Below are 26,022 nucleotides of genomic sequence, written 5' to 3'. Positions count from 1 at the left end.
ATCAGGTTGGTTTGGCACGATCTACCTTTCGTAAAACCATGTTGTAATTTGTCCCAATTGCCATTGACCTCAAGGTCCGTAACTACTTTCTCCTTTAATATTTTTTCCATGACTTTACATACTACAGATGTTAAACTAACAGGCCTGTAGTTACCCGGGTCACTTTTTTTCCCCTTCTTGAAAATAGGAACTATATTAGCTAATCTCCAGTCAAACGGTACAACCCCCGAGTTTAGAGATTCGTTAAAAATTATCGCTAACGGGCTTGCAATTTCACTCGCCAATTCCTTTAATATTCTAGGATGAAGATTATCCGGGCCGCCGGATTTACTGCCGTTAAGCTGTTCAAGTTTGGCTTCTACCTCGGATACTGTAATTTCCAACCCTGCACCTTCATTCCCATCACTCACTCTGCCACTATTCCTAAGCCCTTCATTAGCCTCATTAAAGACCGAGGGAAAATATTCATTTAGATATTGTGCCATGCCTAGCTTATACTTCATTTAGCCTCTGTGCTTTCTTTGACTTATTGAAAAGCTAAATGTGCTTTTGTGATATTAAGAACAGCCCAAGGACAGGGCAAAAGGCACCCAGATATCTGGTAATGAACTGCAACTGGCTTATCCACTTCTAGTGCACCTCATTTCTTTAATATCATAAATATATCTGAAAAGTGTTGTGCAAAGTGTCAGTGAAAAGCTCATGACTCACGGGTTATTAATACTGTATCATCATGTAATGTACGTGCAAGCAACTGGCGTAAAGTTGTGGAAATAAACTGAAATTCTAATTCTTAAGGTGTGTTAGCCAATTTACCTCACTGGAGGATTACCCCACCCCAGGAATGTGGTCTCCTCACCTGGGGCATTACTTCCAAAATACTTTGAAAGACAGTGGGAATGGATGCACATATTGTGTAAACAGACCTATCAAGTTAACAAGGGGTAGAGGCAAACCTCACACTATCACAGTGGCAGAGGAGATTGACAGTTGCATGTCTAATGGTCATTTAGTTGCTCCAGAGGAGGCAGGAACTAAAAAATTTGCATTTTAGCAGACACGACTCCAGCAAGGTAGGAAGCAGCAGGACATTTCCTTCAAGACAGACTCCATGTTGCCTACCTCTCAGCTGGAAATAGACGTGGATCTGGAATGATTCTTCAGAAGAATCCATTTCAAAGATTCATCGGACTATAAAAGAGAGGGGCCAAGAAACCCTACGTTATCAGCCTTTCACCTAAGAAGACAGAGGTACCAGCCTTTTGACTTTGGGGGATAGATCCTGACCCAGGATTTTGGTCAGCCATCTTGATGACAACATGTGATGGGTATTTTACCTTGGACCATATCTAGCTTTTTTGTTAAGTTTTAGTTTCTAGAAAATATTTTCTCTGTTTCTCTTGTAACCATATCTGACTTTAATCCTTATACTTTACTCACTTAAAACCTATCTCTTAGTAGTTAAATATATCTGTTTTATTTTCAGTCTAAACCAATCCAGTGCTATGTTTAAACTGAACTGTTTGGGAATGCCAGTTAAAGTAACAAACTGTTGAATATTAACTTCTTAAAGAGGCAAAAAAACTTAATATTCCTCTGATTGTTCTATGACGGACTGGACATTTCAGAACACATGTTTTGGGGAAAACTTGGGGTTGGGGAGAGTGTAGAGTCACCTTACTAGTTGGTATCCAAGGCTGGTGGATGTATTACAGGCAGGCTCCAGGAACCAAAGCATTGGACCAGGGCTGCCCAATACAGAGACAGAGTGCATTCTTGTTGCTGACTCTGGGTGTCCCGAGCCATTGTGAGACACTTTGGGTTATAGGATAAGAGATGACACAACTCTTCACTGGTCTGGATTGCACCCCAGAATGAGACAGCTTTTTACAGTGCAACTTGCTGTATAACTCAGTTCTGTTTAATCTGTGTAGGATCATATTAAACAGGTTTGCAGTGAATAACACATTTATAACATGGCTGAAAGACTGGATTTATCTATCTTTGTAAGAACCTACGTAGAGGGGTCTTTGACTTAGGGTTGAAAACAGATGTATGACATTTTAAAAAAGTGGTTTTCTGGTACAAACTGAAATGACTGTAAATAATAGCTGCATTATAGCAATACACCAGCACAATTATCGAAGAGGTGGGTCTGGATTTTCAATAACTGGATTTTTGGATGGCTTAAAATATTTATAGTTTGATAGCCTTTTAAGCTAAGAGTGCGTATTCAAGGAGTCAGACGCCACCATCATTTTTTCCATCTAAAATTGTTAAAGTTTCATTCTTAGATGAGTGGTAGGACTTTCAAATAAATAGTGTTCAAACTGCTTTTTTGAGCAGTGCTGTGAAGTAGCCCTCTATTAAGGCAAGGCATTGGATGATATTGAGTACCATGTGAGCTGCAGTTTTTAGGATAAAGGGGTGAGTTATAGCGATCAGCACCATTAACACAGAATGTTCTTGTTTTCATGGGCTCTTACCTTCACTCTGTTACCTTAAGGTGCTTTGTGTGAATCAAGATGTTTTGTATTAATGTTGTGATGCTGGCAGACTAGGTGCCAACTCATGCCAAGATCCCCATGTCTCCTCTGAACATTGACAGATATATAGCTAGAACCAGTCTGGCTCACGTCTGTGTTAGTATTGTTATAATAAGTATTAAAATTATAAGCATGTGTTCAGTGTTTAGACTTTATTGAACGCTTATGAGTTGCTGCATGCATTAATCTCACTCCTAACCTCTGTGTCCCATATTGAAAGGTAATATTTGAGCATTTGTACTGTAAGCCTTTGTAACTGTAAATCACCAGACAGGAGAGAAACATTAACTAATGTGAAATGCTAGTCTCCAATAGAAGGGGTTATGTCCTGCCCGACAAGGAAGGCCTCTTGATGCTAGACAGACTATAGTGGAACATTAAAGCCTTTGCTGATTACTCTTCTCCACCTCCCCCCACATGAAGATGAGACTTACAGGTGAATTCCTCCCATTAGCTGAGTTTGCAGCTCTAAGCAGAAGAGGAGAAGGAAATAAAAGCCTGCAATAAGGAGTATCTGGATCTTTATATTGCTTGGACTCGGGGTGGGGGAGGGAGGTGGTGGTCAAGATTGGAACTCATTTGTGTGTACACATTTTTACCTGCTTTAACCTTATGAATAAATCTCATTTCCTTTTCCTGTATAATGAATCTTTAGATAGTTTAATGTAGTAATGGCTACAGGTATTGTCTTTAGTGTGAGATCTAAGCTACAGTTGACCAGGGTAAATGACTGATACTTTGGGACTGGGACCTGAATATTTCTGTGATCCTTGGTGTAAGAGTATCTGTCTATCACAAAGGTAAGCATACCTAGGTGGTAAGACAGATTGAAGTACCCAAGGGGACTGTCTGTGATTCCATGTTAAAGCTGTTATAGTGCCTGAGGAGTTCACACTTCATGATTGGTTGGTGAAATCTAAGTATAGAACTCTGAGACAGTTTGAGGTTTGTATCCTGGTTGGTACTCATGCTCTTGAGTCACTGCAGGACAGATTGACACTATTTTAGCAAGAAATAACCCAGCTCTCAATTTCAAAGTTTGAGGAAAAAAACTTCTAGAATTACCCTTTACCTCCTCCACCGCCTTCTGTATATTTGCCTCCAGAAATTATTACATTTTGAAGAAGAAAGATATTAATTACTGGATAGTACAAAGATCAGTACCCTGTAATTTATTTGAGTAAAAACAATCAGATTAATCACCTGTCCTGTGATGATTTATCAGCATGCATTCTTCTTTCTTGGTTCCATTTTATTTGTTTCATTCATGGACATTTCCAGTGAGGGATGGTATGAAGTTTATTAGGATATATTACATCATGAGTTAATACTAATAACGTCTGTGTAACAACATATTTTCTTGATGGTTTAGGAGCGTATAGTTGGTGTAGACGTTTGGCCGTAGATGGTATTTTCTAATGTCAGTTCAATAGAACATGCAGACACTTTCCTGAAAACACAGAAAATGCAGCCAACACACAGGTTTTAGAATGAACTCTGAAGATGACAAAATGCTTTCCCTTTTGAATGTACTTTTCTAAATATACAAGTCACATCCAATTTTGTTATCATCTATCTTTGACTGTGGTTTTCATCTCATGAACTATTTAATTAGCATTTTGTATCCAGGATGTTGGGATTTTTTTCTCACAGTTGGGGTATTTTTGTGGGATTTACAATATTTTTGATATCTGAATAACAAACCACCAAGTTGCAGTAACAGTAGTGCATCCTGATATAGTAGCTGGCTAGCGTGCTGAGAATACAGTACTAGGAAAGCCCTGCAGGAAACAGGATGAAATGGAAACGATATCATCTGGCATATACTTGATATAGAATTTCAAACTGAATAATTTATAAAGCACCCTATGTTTGGCAATTAAGAAAGCAGAAGAAAACTGGGGTGGATAAGAATCGAATTTAATTTGTTCACAACAGGGATTAAGCTGTCTTGTTTGTTCTTGTTAAACAGATGCTTGAGGAGAATTTAGCTTTTTAGGTTAGTGTTAAAATACAATAAATTCCTTATTAAAGTCCCCTCCTGTCCATCCCAGATGTACCTGCTCTTTCAGAAGCAAACAAAACTATCTCCCTCATTTATAATGTGAACATGAACAGTTTGCTTCAATCTTTAAGGCAATATGCAGCATGTTACATTTTTTTTAAATGGCAAGAAAGTTCTACATGCAGTACTGAGCTGTTGTAAGGTAGGTCACCAACCATAATTATTTCTTAAGGAAAAAAGGACTCGTATGTTTATATTTCAATAAAATTATACAGAGCCTTCAAACTGTGCATTATTATTAAGCATGCAGAAGCAACATTTCTGGGAAAAGGTTAACCATATATAGTTTTTACACATTTTTCACATATATGTTCAGAAAAACAGTTGTCACAAGTGGGCTGTGGAGTTTTTATGGCATGTTGGGGGGGGGAGGCTCAGAAAGAAAACGGTTGAGAAACCCTGGTTTTAAAGGATTAAGTACAGTGCTCAGAGTCAGGGAGGAAGCACGTGCCCGGGGTGGCATTCTGTCCATTCTTGGGGCGGCACAGTCCGGGCGGCTTTTTTTTTTTCTTTTTGCTTTGGCAGTTTGGGCAGCAGTCTGAGCGGTTTTTTCCCCCCTCGCTTTGTAGGTAAATATCATTGTCCTAATTTACAATGGGAGAACTGAGGCACAGAGAGAGTGACTTCTGTAGATCAGTGTCAGATCAGGAATAGAATTTAGGCCTTCTAACTCTCAGTACATGCCTAGCCCAACAGACTAGAAAACTCTCCCAGGCAAATCACTTAAGCTGAATTTTTCAAAGTTGGATGCTTATAATTCGACACTTACACATGTATTTAAGCACTTAAATAATTGATCTGATTTTCAGAGATGCTGAGCATCCACAATTCCCTGGTGACTTCAGTTGGAGCTGGGAGTGCTCAGCATTTTTAGAAATCAGTCTCTTAAGGCATCCAAATTCAAAATAGTGGCCTCAGTGTTTCTGAGCCTCAGTTTCTGTGTTGTAAAATATGGATGATAATAGTTCAAGCCATGGGCAGTTTGTGAATAATGCCATACTAGATTGCCATCTTAGGATCAGACTAATAGCATTTCTACTCTGCGGCTGTTTGAAATCGGGTATTTTCTTCGCTCCCTTTGACAGAATATTTCGTCTAATTTTCTCAATATTCAAAACGTGAGATACTTTCATTCCTCAATGAGCTCAACCCTAAGCATACTCAGCTGCATAGGAACCTGTTCATTCTTTAATCCCTTCTGAATAATCAGTTGTAAATGCAGGGCTGGTGCAAGGGTGTTTCGTGCCCTAGGCGAAACTTCCACCTTGCGCCCTCCCCGAGCCCTGCGGCAGCTCCCTGCCCCCCCCCCACGGCAGCTCTCCCCCTCCGCCCTGAGGCGCCCCCCGCGGCAGCTCCCCACCCCCCCTCTGCCCTGAGGTACCCCCCCTCCCGGCGCTTCTCCCCTCCCCCGGGGAGCCATGCGGCAGCTCCCCACCCCAGCTCACCTCTGCTCCACCCCCTGCCCAAGCCCTGCGGCAGTTTCCCCCCCCGCCCTGAGGCACCTCCCAGGCGGCAGCTCCCCACCCCCTTTCCGCCCTGAGGCGCCCTCCCCTTCCCCGTGGCAGCTCTCCTCCCCGGCCTGGGGAGCCATGCGGCAGCTCTCTGCCCCAGCTCACCCCTGCTCCGCCTCCTCCTCGAGCACGCTTTTGCTGCTTCACTTCTCTCGCCTCCCAGGCTTGTGGCACCAATCAGGTTAGGCGCTGCAAGCCTGGGAGGTGGGAGAAGTGAAGCAGCGACGGCGTACTTGGGTGAGGGGGCGGAGCAGGGGTGAGCTGGGGCGGGGAGTTCCCCTGCGTACCCCCTCCCTTACTTGCTGCAGGTGACCCTCCCCGCACCCCCCTGCCCCAGCTCCCTCTGCCTAAATGCCGGCGGCGACTGGGGCGGCCAAAGAAAATGCCGCCCCCCAAATCCTAGCGCCCTAGGTGACCGCCTAGGTTGCCTAATAGGTTGCACCAGCCCTGTGTAAATGACACTTTCTCCCTGCTGATATGCTGCTTGCCTCTGGCTGGACTGTGCAGAGTTAAATGAATGTGACTCCTTCCATTGCAGATTCATAGTGAAGAAAATTCTCTTGTGAAGGTGAAGGTGGTAGAAGTATGAGTTGTATGTCTGGAGGCAGCAAATATAGCCAGACATGAATCTTGCTGTCTCATGATAGGATACAGCGTGATACTAACTGGAAGAGGAGGCATAGGCTCTGCTATCATTCAGGAAGATAAATCTAGCAATACTTCTTGTTACCCGCTCAAAAATCTAATTTCAGCTGCAGCTAAATAAGACAGGCAAGCAGCATCTATTTAAAGGATTTCTGTTAACATGCATCAGCTTTAAATGTTACCTACCTAAATGTTGATTTTAAGTCAGTGGGAATAGTCTCCACAGTTTACATCTCCATTTTTTAGGTCAACAGTTCAATGAGATGTTAAAAAAAAAACAAAACCCAAAAACTCTTTTGAACAAAATACAGAGTGTGCACTGCCTGCAGAGCTCCACTAACTGCTTTCTAGACCAGTTAAATAACAAGCTACACATGAACTGGCTTATGCCACCAAGCTCTGATGCACCTTTCTTGTACTGACAGTTTCTTCCCCTTCAAATCCCAAGAGCTGCTTTTACTCATTACCTGTTTCTACTGAAGCATTTATTTCATCTCTTATGCAGACTCATTGATGCACACACTGCTCCTTTCTTCCTATGACACACCATGTGACTTCTCTCCAATGGGGTAGACTTGGTGGCTCCGTTCAGTTCCTCCTCCCCTCCTGGCAGTGAGACAGTCTCTCACCAGAGGGGCTTTGAATGATGTTAGTAGTGTTCTTTTTATTGATATATTAATTTGTGAAAGACTCTTTGCATGGGATGCTGGATGAATACCAATGAGGAAGCAGGCTTTAGTCACAAATGCCTGGTCTACACTGGCCTCTCGCCTTGGTGGAGTTCTGGAGTCGACGGGGAGCGCGTTAGGGGATCGATTTTATTGCATTTATTGCACCCGATCCGGCGGGTAGTGTGGACGTACCCAAAGATCTGTAGCACTACTGAGAGCCTAGTAAAGGCTCTGTTATTTTTTTGCCCAGCAAAGGCAACAAGAACTTATTTCATTCAAGGAAGAAAGGGTTGGTGTGGAGTAATGCTGGATTCTTAGAGCTAGCATCATCCCTTATGTCAAGCTTGAGGTACACAAGTGCAAAAATGTGCAAAATGAAGTGTTTGAAAATGGAGAGAGTGAACTGGGAAGGGTTTTTATTTTCAACCTGTTTATAGGCTGTCGCAAACAATGAAAAGTAAAAAGTGTTACAATTTAAAAAAAGAAGAAGAAGAAGAAGAATGCTATGGATGTGTGGCACAGCCTTGCTCAGAGCCTGGAAAGCAAGGGGTTAAAAATACCAGGGAGTTAAAACTATTTTTCAGGCAACTAGATGTTCTCTAGCTGCTGCCAGCATTTATACATAACATTGTGCCAAAACTCCTGCTCTCTTATCAAGGTTTATTGGCAGCAAGTAGCTGATTCCCCAAGAAGATAAGGACATATATACCAGCAGCAAAGAGCATGCGAGAGCTGGCAGACTATATTAGTTTAGGACTGAGAACAGTCTTGGAGTTGTCATTCTCTGATCACAAAGATGATGCGTACCACCAAAAAAGGGATATTGTATGTGCTTGCTCTCTCTCTCGCTCTCTCTCCCCTTCACAGTATGTATTTTTCCAGCAGGAGCTAAACACCTGTATTTCTTCTGATATATAGAAAGCCTTTACTCTTAATTCCAAGGTCTTGCACAACCTGCTCTGCAAGGCCCTCTCTGACCTTAACATATGCTCACTGATCTCAGCTCTCTGATCTGAGGTGTGCTGTGGCATCTGTCTGTCTGGATACATATACAGCCCCCATCTCCATAATACTTAAGCATCATAGATGTTTTGAAAGTAAGAAAAGACCACTCAACTCATCCAGTCTGATTCTGCTGTATTTTGCAGGACTTACTCTCTATATAATTTCCAACGTCTTATTTAATGAATTTTTGATACCTCAAGACAGGGTGCCTTGCCCACTGCTCTTAGAACTCAATTTCAATGTCTAGTTATTACAAAACTTAAGGTTGTTTTTTTCCTATCATCTAATTCAAGCTTTTCCTTCCTTATTTTTGGAGCATATCCCCTCCTTTCTTAAGGAAGTTCCTTCACTTTCTTCTCCCCAGATTGAGCACGTCACACCAGCTCCTGCCAGGTGACCTGCCTGTGCCAAGGTATGGGTCTCACAGGAGGCTGTTTTCCCTCCGTCTATGCAGGAGACAAGGAACAGAATCATGGTAGATATTAAAAAGATGGTGTGTGCTAGAAAATATACAAAAATAAAACAGCACTGACAGGATTTTTTTATTGACTGACAGAGTTCAAGCGATCAGAACAGAGCTTGTCCCATTGCTTTGTGCCAGTTCCTCTCTGTTCTGTATTAAATGCAGTACAGTTGTTTTCACTTTGATGCTGACAGATGAAAATGACAGTATACATTGGATCTGGATACCTCTGATGGACACGCAATGAATTTTAAAGAGAGGAAAGTATGAGACTGGAGCATAGCTCTTTTTCCTGGAGGAAACAGGCTTTTTGTTTACCAATAACCATTTGAAAAATATGGTGGGAAATGAGTTAGTCAAAAATATTTTAGTTAAAGAAAAATATTTTAGAAAAATAATGCTAATTCTGCTTACATTCATGTAACACTTTCTTTTACAGTGGGACAAACTGGCTGGTAAATTAGTTCAATATTTTTTCATTTGGGTTTTGCATCCAGTTTAGGCTTACAATATTCCTTGCGGGATATTTGTCTGCATCACAAAACCACTGCACCATTTGATGCAATTTAGTATTCTTTACTCAAGAGAGCACCTGTAAATGCTCACTCAAGGCTTTCAACAGGAGTAGGAAGGGTGGCCTAGCTCAGGATTGAGGTGGATTGGCAAAAGTATATAGGAGAAGCTTTTAAAATGCCTGCCTGAAACTTGCTGTAGTATTAGTCACCCAGGTCTAAGTCACCATGGTTAATGAGCACCAAATATTCTTGAACTGTTTCTTGCATGTACACACACCCATATAAAAAAGAAAAGAAAAGAAGTAACTCTTCAGCAAAATTAGATTGTAATAACACTGATGGTAAAACCTACAAAAGCAATTAAATGGATCATTTGGGATGAAATCTCCAATACTTAATTACAGTGGGGCAAATATGGAAATGATGGAGATTGGGCTCCATCGTGACTTGTATCAGAGATTTAAATAACTCTTAACAGTAAATGTAATTTTTTTGTATATTTTATCCTGTCAGCTTCACAAAAGGTGTATGGGGTATTTAACTGTGACCAGGACATATTTCTATTGTCAGTTATTGTTTCCTAGACAAGAAATGGTCTTGATTTCAGAAAAAAGGAAAAATGCATGTGTCAAGGCTGATTCCCCATTCTGGCACTTCAAGTGCAGAAGGTGAGGGCCCACAAGGATTTTAAAAATTAATACTGGCCACTTCAGGCTGGTATTAAACTCCCAAGGTCACAGTTTCTCTCTGACCTTGGATGGGTAGATGCTGCCACCACCCAAGTGCAAAAGAACGCCCTCTTTTGAGAACCCAGGAAGGAACACTTGGGAATTCCTTCCTGTGGGGTACCCTCAAGGCCTTTCACCACCTCCTTTCCCGGGAAGAGCTCAGAGAAAAACAAAGGAAATCAGCTGTTGCCACCAGCTAATTAAACAACATGCACAAACCTCTTAGGGACGCAAAAATCCAATTCTGTTCTTAAAAAAGGTAAATGTTATTAAACCCAAAAAGAAAGGAAATACATTTGGAACTTAGGCTTTTTGCTAGATCTTAAAAGAAACAATTATAAAAATTAAGCATCAAGATAGCTCTCTTGTAGTTCAGTTTAAAGGTTACAAGCAAAACAAAAGCATCTGAGGTTAGCGCAGAGGAGTCCACAAGCCAATAAGAAATAACCCTAATCGTGTGTCTTCGTAGACATTCCCTGATTACTTATATATTTGGAGTTTCAGATAAGTAGGGTTGAGTATGATTTGATGCTTTTTCAGAACTGGTTTTAAAGTTTTTTACAGCATAACTGCATCCTGTTCCCCTCTTTCCTGGAGAAAAACCACACCAGACAAAGGGAAGTTTTTTTTCCAAATTTTAAAAAGTTCTAGCCCTCCCATTGGCTCTTTTGGTCTGGTGCCCACTCCCTTTCTTTTACCTAGCCAGGGAGACTATTTAACCCTTTACAGGTAAAGCAAGCAGAGAACAGCCACCAAGAGGGACTTTATAGCTGGCTGGCTGGCTGGGTGTCCATAAAAGGGAGCTACCACCTCCCCACTTCATTTGTCACAGCATGTGTGTTGTACAGTGCCACATACAGTGGTTGCCCTTAAAGTCTAGCCGCTAAAACCTTAACTTAATAGTTATAGTTACCTCAGTATTTGTAATGTTCACTATTCTTACTATAGGGAAGAGTGAAGTAATGTTATTTGCAATGGCAAATATGAAACTTGTTAAAGGCAAGATATATTTGTTCTGTGTCTTGGTACAGGTAGGGAGTGCCTTCAAAGCCCCTAAGATTTGGGATGTAGTATCAACAACAAAAGATAAGGAACCCCCAGACACAAGAAAAACAAGATAGAAATCTGATTGGTGAATATTAATCTTGGGTGACCTACAGAGTGATTTTAGCTCATAAACAAACATATGATAAATAGGGCTAGTTTGGAGTATAGAAGGGGAACTGAATGCTGTGAAAAAACTATTTCCTAAATCAGAGGTGGGAAAACTATGGTCCGTGGGCCACATTCAGCCCAAGGGACCATTCTGCCCGACCCTTGAGCTCCCGGCTGGGGAGGCTAGCCCCCAGCCCCTCCCCCGCTGTTCTCCCTCCCCTGCAGACTGCCCTGGCCCGCTGCTCCTGCCGGGCAGTGCGGATGGGGCTGAGGTTCGGGGGGGACGGTACTGGACGGTGAGCAGAGGGCAGTTGGATGAGATGGAGGTTCGGAGGGGGCAGTCAGGGGACAGGGAGCGGGGGGGTTGGATGAGGGTGGGGTCCTGGATGGTGGTTAGGGGCCGGCGTCCCAGGAGGGGGCAGTCAGGGGGCAAGGAGCAGGGGGAGGTGTTGGATGGGTCGGGGATTCTGAGGGGGGCTGTCAGGGGGCAGGTGGGGGCAAGGGCCAGGCTGTTTGGGGAGGCACAGCCTTCCCTACCAGGTCCTACATACAGTTTTGCACCCCTGATGTGGCTCTTGGGCCAAAAAGTTTGCCCACCCCTGTCCTAGATGGATTAGTAACGCAGTAACACTTTCCCTTCTGCATTGTATTGCCTTGTCTTTAGACAATAAATTGGCTAAGCTTGGTTATTTGGTCTCTTGAACGTTTTTAATACTGAACCATAAGTATAGTCAAGCAATTGGCTATATTTTACACAATAAGTGTAAAGGGTGATCAGTCTAGCAACTCCACAAAGTTGCACACATAGCATTTTCTATTTCTGCTTCCCTTGTTAAATATAGTGTTCAACTTTAATGTAGTACTCTTCATATTGTTAAATCTTTATCAATAAAAGACACAGGCCCGGAGAAGGTTTCTAGATTCTTTTCTAGAACATTGGTTCACTTTAGCATTTCCTGTCTCTTGTATGCTTTATTTCTAAGTTATAATGTGGCAGTAATGTTGCTGGGTTACTTATTTATTTGTTTATTTATACTAAGTGCAGTTTCCAGATTCTCCTCTTTAGTACACCAGTGTAACTGAGAAGTAAATCGGTTGAAGTCAATGGAGTTACACTGTATAAACAGTGTGCGAGCAGAGAACTAGTTTCCCTGTCTCTTGCCAGGTGGATTTGAGTGTCCTTAAGCAGGAAAAACATTACCAGGGCCTGAGTCTCATTTACACTAAGGCCCTTTTGCATTGTTCTGGCAGTTTATGATCCCTTTAAAGTAGGTGGGAGTTACCTTTTACATTCACTGTAGGGCCCTTTAAAGAGAGACTTAATGTAAATGAGGATTGGGCCCTGGGTTGTTGTTTTATAAAACTGAGTTTTGGATATAACAGCGTATAGGGTTTCAGAAGGAATAATCAAACACTCAGATATTCCCCTTCTTGCAGCTATGTAATATAGATGAATTTATTCATTACAAGCATGTCTCAAAACCTAGTAAGCCAACATATTACCCCAGCTTCCCTCTCCCTAGAGTGCTATTGCATACAGTGCTGCCACAATATGATCTTCATTATGGTTATTTCCTTGTTTTTAAAAATAATGTATGTTGGATTATTATTTTTAATATAATTACTGTAATTTCATCAGCTGTTATCTTGATATGGCATGTAATTGTGAGGGGAGCAACAGAGTATGTGAATTTTTATGAAGACATAATTATGATGTATATTGGTGTAGAGTATACAGATCCAATTATGTGCAGTGATACCGAATAATCAAAAATAAGTGAACTGTGGCGTGTGTGTGCAGTATTTCATTTGGAAGATTCAGTGTAGTGGCTGCTTTGTTGTTTAAAAAGGCAAAAGTAGTTTGGGTTGTAGAATATCCACCTACCGAAACCATTTGAATTATTGGATATTATAGTATTTTTTTTTAAATCCCAATTTTAAAAAAATGCGTAGCTTCAGAAATACTGATATTTTTTTTTCATCCATTTTTACATGAAGAAAATCAATTCTCTTAGTTTGGGATGTGTATTCTAAGTTTCAATCTGATGTTATAGAACCCTGACAGAAGGCTTTTTAAATACCCTTCAGTCTGATTTCTGTATTCATTTGAAATCCTTTTCTGCTTCTGACTTCCAGTGGTTTCCCTGAAAGGAAAAGCCATAATTTTCTCAGCAATCATTACTGTACAAGGCAAATGATATAAATTAGGCTTACACATGAAACGTCTATCTTTGATTTACAACTAGGTAGAATACTATTCAGATTCCACCTTTGGACATGAGGTGTGGTGACTTAGAAACATTGGTACCTCCTCTTCCTTAAATTAATGTATTTATCCTTTAATTGGATTTACCTGCCCTATGAAGCAAATACCACCCCTGTGACTGCAGAGGCTCCTTTAACAGCAATACCAGCACAGTTCCTCGTGAAGGGGAGGGTAGCATTCCAGTTGATGTGAGCTCTGCAGGGGCCCCATAGGCACAAATAAATAAAGGTGGGCTGGGGATGAGACTGAAGGATCCATTGTTCCACGACTCCTCTTTTCTCTCTCCCTAGGAGGAGGCAGCATGTAATGGTCCTAGGGACTCCTGCTGCCTCAGGGGTTTCCCCACATCCCCCTTGTGGAGCTACCTAGCATGCAGATAGTCAAGCTTTGTGCTACATAAGACCCTATTCCAGCTACACGCACAAGCACACGTGTAACTAAGTATAGAGGGACTACTCGCACGCTTAAAGTAGCATGTGGTTTTCTGGATACAGGCCTTTGTCTCGTGAATTGTGTCACATATAAAATGTTAAAGAACTTGAATAAAATTTTGAAAAGCATTATATTTTGATATATGATATGATATTTCTCCTTAGTCATTTTTCACATCTGAGACAACTTGCAAGAAAACAGTAGCTTTTCTCTCTAAAGCCTTGTCGACAAAACAGTGGAGGTGTACACACTGAAATGCTCCCCTGCTGATGTAATTCCCCTGCTATGCCGACATAATAAAAACACCACCATGAGACTAATAGAGCTTATGTTAGTGTAGTTAGGGCAACACAGTGTCTGTGTAGACACTGTGTTCCTTACATTGGCTGTTGGCTGTCATTCTTGTCACTTTCACGGCTCTGCTGGAGCCATGAAATTGACAAGAAAACTGGCTCTCCGACTGCTGCCTGGTCTCTGCTCTCAGCCAGGCTGCCACCCAGGCTCTGGGCTTGGGCTGGGACTGGGAGCCCTGCTTCCCCCGGGGTCCTGACTCCCTGCTTCCCGCCAGGAGCAGCCGATTGGACTCGAGGCTCAGATCTTCCCGCCAGAGGAGAGAAGCTCTGAGCGGTTTCCCCCCTGTTCCTGGTGGGGAGCGTGGAGGCGAGAAGCTCCATGACACTGCCCCCCTGCCCCTGGTGGCTCCCCCCCCCAGCTCCTGGCTGGAAGCATGGAGACGAGAAGACCCCGGGGGCTGCTGGGCCCCTAGTAGGGAGCTGTATGGAGCTGAGAGCCCTGACTCTTGGCCCCAACACTGTCCCTCTTCAGTCAGTGGAAGCACTCCTAATGAGGGGACACACCACTGACAGAAGAAGGGTAGTGTGGACATCAGCCACCGCAGTGTCCTGCTTTTAAAGGGAGAGTCCCGTATTTAAACCCTCCTGCAGGTGGCCCATCTTTTTCTTAAAAACGGGCAGATTGACTGGCATTTTCTGTCCTCCTCCCACCCATCAGTAGTGTTGGCCGGATCTCCGTTCGCCAGCCAGCCGCCCGCCAGTGGTGAGTGGTGGGGGTCCAGTGGCTGACAATGGGGGATGGGTGTGCAAGGCTGGTGGTGGGGCAAAGGTGCAGCATGAGGCCGGCTCTCGGCCAGCAGGGCCCCATTCCATTTCCGGCTGGCATTGGCTGCACGCTGCGGTGGCTGGTGAGTGTGGGCAGGTGCCAGGCAGTGGCCGATTATGTGTCACCTCTGCTGTCCACTCATCCATCTTTTATGTGCTTCCCCTCTCGCTGTTCTCTCTCTGCTTTGCCCCTTGGCCCCCACCCTGCTGTTCCTCCATATCCCCTACGGCAGGTCGCGTCCCACTCCCAGTGCTGTGTGGAGAACCAGCTCCTGGCGGGAGCGCTCAGCTCACCAACAGCCTGGCTGTCAGGCACCTTCCTTCCCCGCTGCCTCTGGCTGGGCTGGCGCTCTGGGAAAGCCCAAGGCCCTCCGGGTCAGGACACTGGCCTGGAGGAGCTGAGCCCTGCATGTGCCAAAGCCCAGCACGGTGCTTGCATGGGAGAGCCTCTCCTCTCCTCAGCTAAGCTCTGGAGTTGCGGGGAGGAAGCAATTTCAACCTGCAGGCTACACAGCAGCCCCTTTCACCCACCCACCCACCCACTCTTTGGGTCTGTCCCAGGGGCCCAGCCAGGCATGGAGGGCGGAGAGCGCTGGGCAGGGAGGGTTAGGTCCGTCAGTCACCCTATGTAAGAGAGGTGTATGGGAGTGTGTGTGTGTGATCTCTCCGTGTGTGTGTGGCGTGGGGGAGGTAGGGGTGTCTGTCACCCATCCCCATGTGAACCCTAAAGCCTTAAAGATAAAAAGGTAAATAAAAAGAATCCAGCTCTGCAGTATTTCTTTTTAACAGGGGCTCTGTCAACTTGATAATTTGAATGTTTGTACTGGATAGTTTTGATTGATTGCCGTTGAACTCGCTTGAATATGAGTAATTATACTAGGTGTCCCCTATTCCGCGTAGGGGAATATGGTCATCCTACCAATAATGTCTTTTGAGGGAGACTTTCAAAGCTAAAGAACTTTAATGACAGCAGTGGCCTTGGCCCAATAGACCTACTTAGGAGGAACAATATGAGTCTAAAATTAGGCTATAGTTTTCCATCATAAATATCGCACTCTCATTTTTTTAAGTGCTCAGTTTTTCTGCTGGTGACTGCTTTGGTTTGCATAAAACATTTGAAAGTTACTCTGACCTTTGATTGATATGAGGAACATTCAAAATGTGTAAAATTAATGTAGACTGAGGGAATAAAAAATAGAGAACTGTGGTGACTTTTGGTAATATTTATGAAGAAAGTCCTAACATTTCTTTTAGTTTTATTAAAATATACTGATTTTTAAGGTTAGATGCACATTATATGACTTCAGTTTTTTCTGTTAAAATTACTGTGTCCTATCTTTCATAATGCATTTTATAATTCTGCCTATGCCCCAGAACAATGCCAATCTAAAAATGGATTTCTGAACTACACTTTTAAGGATAAATATTTAGTACAGCACATTACTTTAAGGGTGGATTTTAGAAAGTAATCAGCATTCGTTCAGATCTACTCCTACAGAGCTCAGTTGCAAAACTGTCATTGACTTTAGTGCAAGGAGCAGAGTTAAGCCGATGCTGAGCACTTTTGAAAGTTCCACCTTACATGTAAAATACTCTTTATTTTTAAAAGGCCAATTAGTAAAAAGTTGGTTGGGGGGAAAGTTTAAACTTATTATTAATGTAAATGGTTTAATGAATCAAATTGTTTTCAACAAAAACAGTAGTTATCTTGGTTTTAAACATTCCTGTGCATTGTTTGTACTCCAATCACTGCATGCTGAGGCATGAGAACCACTGCATGAACTACTTGTTTATGCAAACAGCAAAAATGGTGGATAACTATTAAAATGGGGGGAAAAAATTGAATGCATTAGAGATAAGGAAGGGAATTTGATTAAAAAAAAACCCAACCAAACATTGGCTTTTAATCTGACCCCAGGTTCAGTTTTTAATTTATATCAGTTTGAGTACTTTTTCGGTCATAATATATTTCTTAAAGCAAAACTTCTTCAAAATAACTTTCTTTAGCCCCTTCCTTTTTATAGTATATGCTAATTTTAACGGGAAGGAGGCATGCTTTAAAATCAACTTAACATAAGAACCTGTGGAATTCCTTGCCTGAGGAGGTTGTGAAGACTAGGAGTATAACATAGCTCAGTGGTTTGAGCATTGGCCTGCTAAACCCAGGGTTGTGAGTTCAATCCTTGAGGAGGCCACTTAGGGATCTGGGGCAAAAATTGGTCCTGCTAGTGAAGGCAGCGGGCTGGACTCGATGACCTTTCGAGGTCCCTTCCAGTTCTAGGAGATTGGTATATCTCCAATTATTACCTATTTGTGGTTTAAAAGAGTACTAGATAAATTCATGGCGGTTAAGTCCATTAATGGCTATTAGCTAGCATGGGTAAGGAATGGTGTGAAAGGAAAGTATGGTTGTTCTTATGTACTAAATCACTTAGCTGCTTTGAAAATACCACCCAAGGTGACTAAAGGCATTAACCACAAAATGTTTCATGGCCTGTGTGCAATTAACTAATGTTCTCAATCCATTTCCTTAGTTCAGGTGTCAACATCATTACAGTTTAAAACTGTCACTAAGGATTGAGGGCATGATTTAATGTCTTATTGAAGTCAGTGGAAGTCTTTCCATTGATTTCAACATACTTTGGAACAGTCTTTGAATCTTTATGAAGACTGGACTACCACTAGATGTGGCTCCTCCGGGTCAAAGTTGAAGCACATTGATGGGCTAATATGGGGAACCTTGCACAGCTGATATTTGTAAATAGACTTATGTGTCCATAGCTGTTTATCTGTTCACTTTTCACAAGCATAAATTAACTTATTAAAAAATGACATTGTAGTGTGATGTTCATCCCTTACATTTTTTTCATAAATTGGAAATACGCAATTTTTTTTAAAGTACTAGTATAGAGATTTTTTTCTTTCAGACTGAAAATTAATGTTGGATGAGACACCATCAGACAATAAATTCCATAGTGCAAATGTGTCGGGAAACAGGGATTTTCTTAATAACATTAAAAGAAAATGTATGTACACCATCTTTGGAGCCCTTTGCTATAGTTGTGGAAATGCAGCCACTGAAAGCTGTAGCTCCCAAACAATTATTAATATGGTACTATACCAGTGTGAAGGAGCATCTAAGAGGGAACAAAATATAAATAAGAATATTCTCTTTTTATATTTTGCAGATATCTTGTTGAAGCTGAACATGTTCTCGATCTCCACTATTGATGTCTAGCGCAGAATAGATATTCCAGACAGAATCAATAGATCCATTTGCAGTAGGACCATCGTACATTAATACAAGATGGAAGACACATACAAAGACAGGACTTCATTAGTGAAAGGGGCTAAGGACATTGCCAAGGAGGTGAAGAGACAAACTGTAAAGAAGGTGAATAAAACGGTAGACAAAGTTCAGGATGGGTATACGCAGAGATCCTACAAACAATTCAAGGATGAGGAAGATGGTGATGACTACTATACACAAGGAAGAAATTATGATGGAGAAGCCAATGATGATGAAGGGTCAAGTGAAGCAACTGAAGGGCATGATGAAGATGATGAGATTTACGAGGGGGAATATCAGGGAATCCCAAACATAGGGCAAGGCAAGGATGGCATAGTGGCCCTACAGCAGCCCATCCATGATGAATATAAGGACCGTCATGAACTGGAAACAGAGAGGAAAGCTGATGAAGAGGAGCTAGCGCAGCAGTATGAGCTGATTATACAAGAGTGTGGACATGGCCGTTTTCAGTGGGCCCTCTTCTTTGTTCTTGGAATGGCACTAATGGCTGATGGGGTAGAGGTTTTTGTGGTTGGATTTGTGTTGCCCAGTGCTGAGACAGACATGTGCATACCCAATTCTGGATCAGGATGGCTAGGTGAGTCAAATCTATGTTTCTACGCTATGACAAATTACATTTGTAGTCTGCTTATTATTTTGCCAACACTAATGCTTGTTAAGAAAAATATTTTTTCCCTCTATTAAATGTGACTTTGCAAGTCACTAAATGTATTAGATGGCTGAAATGCATTTAATGAAAACTAATTTAAAAAAAATGTTTGTTTTTTACAGTCAGTCAACAAAAGTAGCTACACAAATACTATTGAGATAGTCATGGGTGTTTTCTTTTTCTCTGTAGTCTAAGGGCTTGTCTTCAGGATTTTCTGCATGGCAAGCGGGGTGTAAATCTACAGTCCACTAGCTTGCCGCACAGTAACTGGGCATGTGGACCTTTCGTCAGCAGAGTAAAATGCGCTTTGATCTACTGTTGTTTGAAATTTTGCTTTCAATTACAGCAATAGACATCCAGAAGAACTATATTAAAAATGTGATCTGATGAGTGAAGCTATTCTGGATTTATCCTGGCATAAATGAGTAGATTGTGACCCTACAGCATTAAAATTATTTGTTTCTTTATCTTTATAGTGCATGGTTTTGTTGGAACTCTCTCATTTTCATGTTAGCTCAGTTTTGCTACTGTTTTAATTCTTGTCCCTTTGTTCCTGACTGTTTTGGAACTATCTGAATTTCCTAAATGCTCAGTATGTAAAAATTAGACTGTCCTACAAAATTTACGTTATGACAGAAGCTGTCTTACTAAGGTAGTAAGCCTATTTCAGATGGAATTCTCAACATTGACGCCAATAGTTTACTTGCTAGGTTTTAATAAAGTGAATCAGATTCTGTTTTCATTTACACCCATGCACCCTGACTGGCTTATTTAGGGATGCAGGGGTATAACTGAGGGCAGAATTTGCACCAATAAGCATCCTTTAAGACGGTCTTTGCTTTTATATTAGTTGGAGGCTCATATACTTTGTTGCTAGAGACAAAATACATTAGTTATTTGTGTGGGGTGCAAAGATTAGTCTTTCATTAAAATTAATGAAGACATCTAACTGATGACCTAGATAGATGGCTGAACTTATACAACAGAGCAAGCTACCTGGCTTCTTCCATAGCAGCTAATTCCTGCTGATACTTCTCCACCAGGGAGGTCATGCTGCCTATATCGTCTCCTCCTGGGGCTCTATTTCACTTCTTGGCAGGAGGTGCTGCCATGATGGGAAGGTCCACTTTTATTGCAGCCTCAGTCTTCGTCCCCTTCTCCCAAATGCTAATACAACCCTGCTGTTCCCTAGGGGTTCCTACATTTTAACATGTTGCCCAGCAGCCAGTTCTGGCTTTATTTCTTCCCTCCACTCAATCACAGTAGAGGTTTCTGTGACCATCATCACCCCCAAGTGTTTCCCTGACTACCGATACTTGGGGCTGACGTATCTCTGTAACATACAGACTGTCTCCCCTCATGACTGCCCATCTCTTTGAGTCTCTCTCTTGGTCTTCATGGATTTTCCCTTCCCACCGACCTCATTATGGAAGGACATACCCTTTTACTGTATCCTGTCTCTCTGCTCTAAAATATTTGGGTGGACCCTTACTCCGGGACCTTACCCTCCCATGCTTCTATTTTTTCTTATATGTCCCCCCACAGTATTCATACTGCCTCCTGCGGCACTGAAATCTTCTGTCGCCTGTTCTGCCAAATCAGAAACACGCACAGAGATTACTCTCATGTAGGAGGCAGTGGTCTCCGTGCCAGCACTGCTGGGCCCCAAACCCCACCATCTGTACCTTCTGCTGTCACCGTTCCTGCAGAAGAACTGCCTATGTCCATTGCAGCTGTTCAGACATCAGATGAACAGCTTCCTCCAATTGCTGCACTGTTGCCACTTCCTTCCTTAATAGTAGATGACTCTGTAAAATCCTGCCAACTATGCCAGTTTTAGTGGACTGGCCAGAATTTAGTGGACAGGGTCTTGTGTGACCCTGCATGGCCTAGCGTCGTGCTACAGGCAGCCTGCCTCAGTTCCCCCTCTTGGACTGTTCAAGAAACATATACTCTTTTGTTCATTCCCTTCCCTTCTTGAGTTGTGCACTATTAACTTTATTTTGAATGTTTGTTAAATTTTCAAGTCCAGCCAAAAGTTCACAGAAACAAAAGCTTCTCTTTCTCCTCCCAGGACTTCCTGCCTGGGGCCTTTCCAGCTTTGGCAGGCCACTTTCAGGCCTTACCTGGCTGAAGTTTGAGTCCTAACTGTCAGGACTCTTTGCTAGAGCCTGCTCACTCTTAGCAGTCTCTAATCCCTGAGCATTGCCTTCTTCTGCTGCTCTTCATAGGGCAATCATCCTGATCTCTGCCAGGTGTGGCTCATTCTGTAGTCAAGGTTGGCTACACTGTTACAGTGATATTAAAATGATTTCTGTCAAATCTTAACTAAGATTAATTACAGAAATATGTATGAATTTATTCCTCAGAAATTATGTAAATAGAAACCTTGCTTGTAAAGTTAAGAAAAGAGAACACACTTAGTACTCAGATAGTTATATAGTAGTCTCATGCCTCAAATATGGAAATTATAATAAATGTTCCTGTATCTTTTTGTAGTAACAATATTAGATTCTGTGTTATATAATTATTTATTTGGTAATACCGCTTTAAAAGATTAACACATACAAGCGAGGAAAATCAGAATTAAACCTGCCACTGAAGCCTTATCTTCCCCTAATATGTACCGACGGCACTGTGACCCCTTGGGTCATCATAGCCATAGGGCCCACAAAAACATAGTGATATTACCTGCCCCCTAACAAAATGCAAGTGCTGTATATTACAATACTACAGTACAAGTGGTGAACATAATATTTATATCCATTATATACACAGCCTGCATAGATGGAATAACTATATCCCCAGTGATATGTAGTATTCTTCAATATCATGAGACTCTGTGGCAGAAGCATTCTAATGGCATCATAACTTGACCTTCACAGACATGCATTTCCATTATTTTGCGGTTATAAATTCACATCATAATCAGATCCTAACTGGGTCTTTTTAGACAGACCTTAAAATTGTTTTACTATTATAATTTCATAACTTAATGGGATTGTTAATGTTGTTAGGATTCTAAAGTTATGGCACCAGGGCTAAAAGTTGATGCAATTATTAGGAAGAAGATCTAAGAAATCCAACGTATTAGACTCTAATTTCTGTAGAAATATTTTCAATGATTTTCTTTCCATTGCCCAGTAGGTAGAAACTTATGTTTCTTGGAATTGCACTCAGTGCGGCAGCAGATACACTCAAGCTGATGTACTAAAAATATTTTCCCTTGAGGCAAAGCCTTCTCCTGGGAGTTCAGAAAGACAAGAAAAATACAATGTTTTCTACTGACACTAAGAATAAAAAGATGTCAATCTCTTTCCCACTGAATGCTTCCTGACTACTTTAGCAAAATCACAATGGAATTGCCTTCCTTGTAGATTCAAACAGAGCATCTTAGCCTCAGTTTATCAGATCACTCAAAGGGAGAAAGTATACTAGCCTGCCTTATGGGCAATCTTATTGTGATTTTGCTACATTCAGGCTGGTGGACTGAGAACAACATAGTGAGGGGCAGAGAGAAGGAGGGGCCATGATATCACCTCAGGATGATGTATAAAACCCAAGTATGACACACAATATCATGTAGTCAGTCTATGTGAGATCTCATGCTTTTCATTGTAAGGAGGAGAATAGAAAGAGATGACTCATGAAGGACGAAACCATTTGGTTTAGTTACACATACTGTGATTCATTGATTATAATTTATTATCAAAGGCGCTGATGGCAACCATTTACGTTTATGGTGCCTAACACTTTCTGTTATAAAAGATTCTTATGACCTTTTTTGAGAAGTTCTCACACCTTCAGTGTTTGCATCAGTTCTTTGTAATTTGGCAGGGAGAAAGCCTTTGGGCTAGAGAAGTGCCTTCTCTTGTTTCAGGAAATTCCATTCAGGTTTAGCTGTTATAAACTGTTGACAATTGCCATTTCCAAGTGCATGCTTCCTTTGTCAGCAAAAATGTTGGCTGCTTGCCAAAATAATAATTAAACATGAGCATTCTAAAGAAATGGGCCCATGCTGCCTCTGCCACCTCCACAGCCACAGCCACTGCACTGAAAATCCTGAAAACAGACAACTTGCTGCTGTCAGAGGAACTGGAAGAGGAGAGACGTGAAAGAGGAGAGAGCCAGGTCATGCACCCCTTAGCCCCATCAAGTGTCACTACATGGGGCAGGAGTCCACTATCTCCTTCAGCAGGGAAAAGAGGGAGCCAGTCTGAGCGCCCCCTGACCAAATGCTGGATCCAGTACCTGGTGCTAGCAGTCCATTTTCCCCTGCTAGGGTTCACCTTTCTCTTGCTACAAGCTAATGTCTGTAGCTCAAGCTAAGTTGCAGTGCTGAAGGCCTAGAATTCAAATGTTACTCATGTACATAATAGAATTAGTGTTTACCTTTTTCCTTAAAAGCCAGAAACTACTTACAACCCCCCATATTAAAAGAGTGTTACATAGATTGCAAAGTCAAGCACATGAATGTTAGAAAATGCAAGAATTTATGTTGCCCATCTGACCTTAACATGGCCCCCTTGTGCCTATAAATTATGATAGTCTTTAATTATACATTATTTTTTCTACAGAGTCTAGCTCCCCACAGTCTCATTCAATGTCTAGGTAGTTCTTTAATTTTTTTTATCCTCATCACTCAATGCGTGGCCACTTCCTTTTTTACTGCACACCATCCAAAGCAAATAATACAGAATTATTAATTTCTCATGGGTGTCCATCAGGCTAGTATCTAAGTGCCTTACAAATGCTAATGAATTTATGTCCACATCTCCCCAATGAGAAAGGAGGTTTTGGGAGGGGTGTATTTTTTGTTTTCTTTTACTGCTGAGGCCATTCAGTGGATCAGGCAGAGCTAAGATTAACACTAAGGGTATGTCTACACTACGGGATTATTCCGATTTTACAGAAACCGGTATTTGGAAACAGATTGTATAAAGTCGAGTGCACGTGGCCACACTAAGCACATTAATTCGGCGGTGTGCGTCCATCTACCGAGGCTAGCGTCAATTTCCGGAGTGTTGCACGGTGGGTAGCTATCCCATAGTTCCCGCAGTCTCCCCCACCCACTGGAATTCTGGGTTGAGATCCCAATGCATGATGGGGCAAAAACAGTGTCGCGGGTGATTCTGGGTAAATGTCATCAGTCAATCCTCCCTCCGTGAAAGCAACAGCAGACAATCATTTTGCACCCTTTTCCCTGGATTGCCCTGTTAGACGCCATAGCATGGCAACCATGGAGCCCATTTAGCTTTTTTTCACTCTCACCGTATGTCTACTGGATGCTGCTGACAGACGCGGTACTGCAGTGCTACACAGCAGCATTCACTTGCCTTTGCAAGGTAGCAGAGACAGTTACCAGTCCTATTGCACCGTCTGCTGCTTTGGAAATTGGCAATGACGGTTACCAGTCCTGTTGTACCATCTGCTGCTGTCACGGGTGCTCCTGCCGGCCTCGCTGAGGTCGGCTGGGGGCGCATGGACAAAAATGGGAATGACTCCCCAGGTCATTCCCTTCTTTACGTTTTGTTTAAAAGTAGAGTCCGTCCTGCTTAGAATATGGGGCAAGTCTACTAGAGAACCAGAGAGCACAGCCGCTCCGGGTCAGAGCCCCAGACATCCCGCAGAAATGATGAGCTGCATGCCATTCTAGGGGGTGCCCCTGCAACAACCCCACCCATTGCTTCCCTCCTTCCCCACCCCTCCTGGGCTACCGTGGCAGTTATCCCCCCATTTGTGTGATGAAGTAATAAAGAATGCATGAATAAGAAACACTGACTTTACTGAGATAAAATGAGGGGAAGGCAGCCTCCAGCTGCTATGATATTCCAGGCAGGACTGAATCTCCGTTAGACATTAAAGGGAGAGGGGAGAGGAGTGCAGCCTCCAGCTGCTATGATATTCCAGGCAGGACTGAATCTCCAGGAGACAAAGCTTAAAGAAGGGAATGACCGGGAGTCATTCTCATTTTTGCCCAGGCACCCCCTGCCGGCCTCACTGAGGCCAGCCAGGAGCACTCACGGGATGATGACGATGGTTATCAGTCCTATTGCACCGTCTGCCATCAGGGAGAGGAGAGGAGGGGATGCCGCTGTTTAGCGCTGCAGCACCGCATCTACCAGCAGCATCCAGTAGACATACGGTGACATTGAAAAAAGACGAGAAACGATTTTTTCCCCTTTTCTTTCACGGTGGGGGGTGGGGGGAAATTGACTACATATACCCTGAACCACCCGTGACAATGTTTTTGACCCTTCAGGCATTGGGAGCTCAGCCAAGAATGCAAATGGTTTTCGGAGACTGCGGGAACTGTGAGATAGCTCGAGTCTCCCTCCCTCCATGAGCATCCATTTGATTCTTTGGCTTTCCATTACGCTTGACACGCAGCACTGTGCTGAGTCCCTGCTGTGGCCTGTCTATCATAGCCTTGGAGATTTTTTCAAATACTTTGGCATTTCATCTTTTGGAACAGAGCTCCGATAGAACAGATTTGTCTCCCCATACAGCGATCAGATCCAGTATCTCCCGTATGGTCCATGCTGGAGCTCTTTTTGGATTCTGGGACTGCATGGCCACCCGTGCTGATCAGCGCTCCATGCTGGGCAAACAGGAAATGAAATTCAAAAGTTTGCGGGGCTTTTCCTGTCTACCTGGCCAGTGCATCCGAGTTCAGATTGCTGTCCAGAGCAGTCACAATGGTGCACTGTGGGATACCGCCCAGAGGCCAATACCGTCGAATTGTGGCCACACTAACCCTAATCCGACATGGCAATACCGATTTCAGCGCTACTTTCCTCGTCAGGGAGGATTAGAGATACCGGTATTAAGAGCCCTTTATATCAATATAAAGGGCTTCATTGTGTGGACGGGTGCATAAGAACATAAGAACATAAGAAAGGCCGTACCGGGTCAGACCAAAGGTCCATCTAGCCCAGTATCT

At 42.6% G+C, this 26,022-nt stretch overlaps 1 protein-coding gene across 15 annotated transcripts in view; it reads left to right on the top strand.

The window, feature by feature from the left end:
• SV2C (synaptic vesicle glycoprotein 2C) overlaps window positions 1-26,022 on the top strand; it is a 312,143-nt gene that overhangs the window by 133,051 nt on the left and 153,070 nt on the right. For all 15 annotated transcript variants that reach the window (XM_045021369.1, XM_045021381.1, XM_045021379.1 and 12 more), the window contains one exon: window positions 18,309-19,007. In XM_045021369.1, coding sequence (XP_044877304.1) covers window positions 18,428-19,007 — 580 coding nt within the window. In that variant the 5' untranslated portion in view covers window positions 18,309-18,427. The remainder of the gene's footprint in view (window positions 1-18,308; window positions 19,008-26,022) is intronic.

This window comes from Mauremys mutica, chromosome 6, assembly GCF_020497125.1.
Source record: "Mauremys mutica isolate MM-2020 ecotype Southern chromosome 6, ASM2049712v1, whole genome shotgun sequence".
Classification (NCBI taxonomy): Eukaryota; Metazoa; Chordata; order Testudines; family Geoemydidae; genus Mauremys; species Mauremys mutica.
This window is presented reverse-complemented; position numbering and strand designations above follow the sequence as displayed.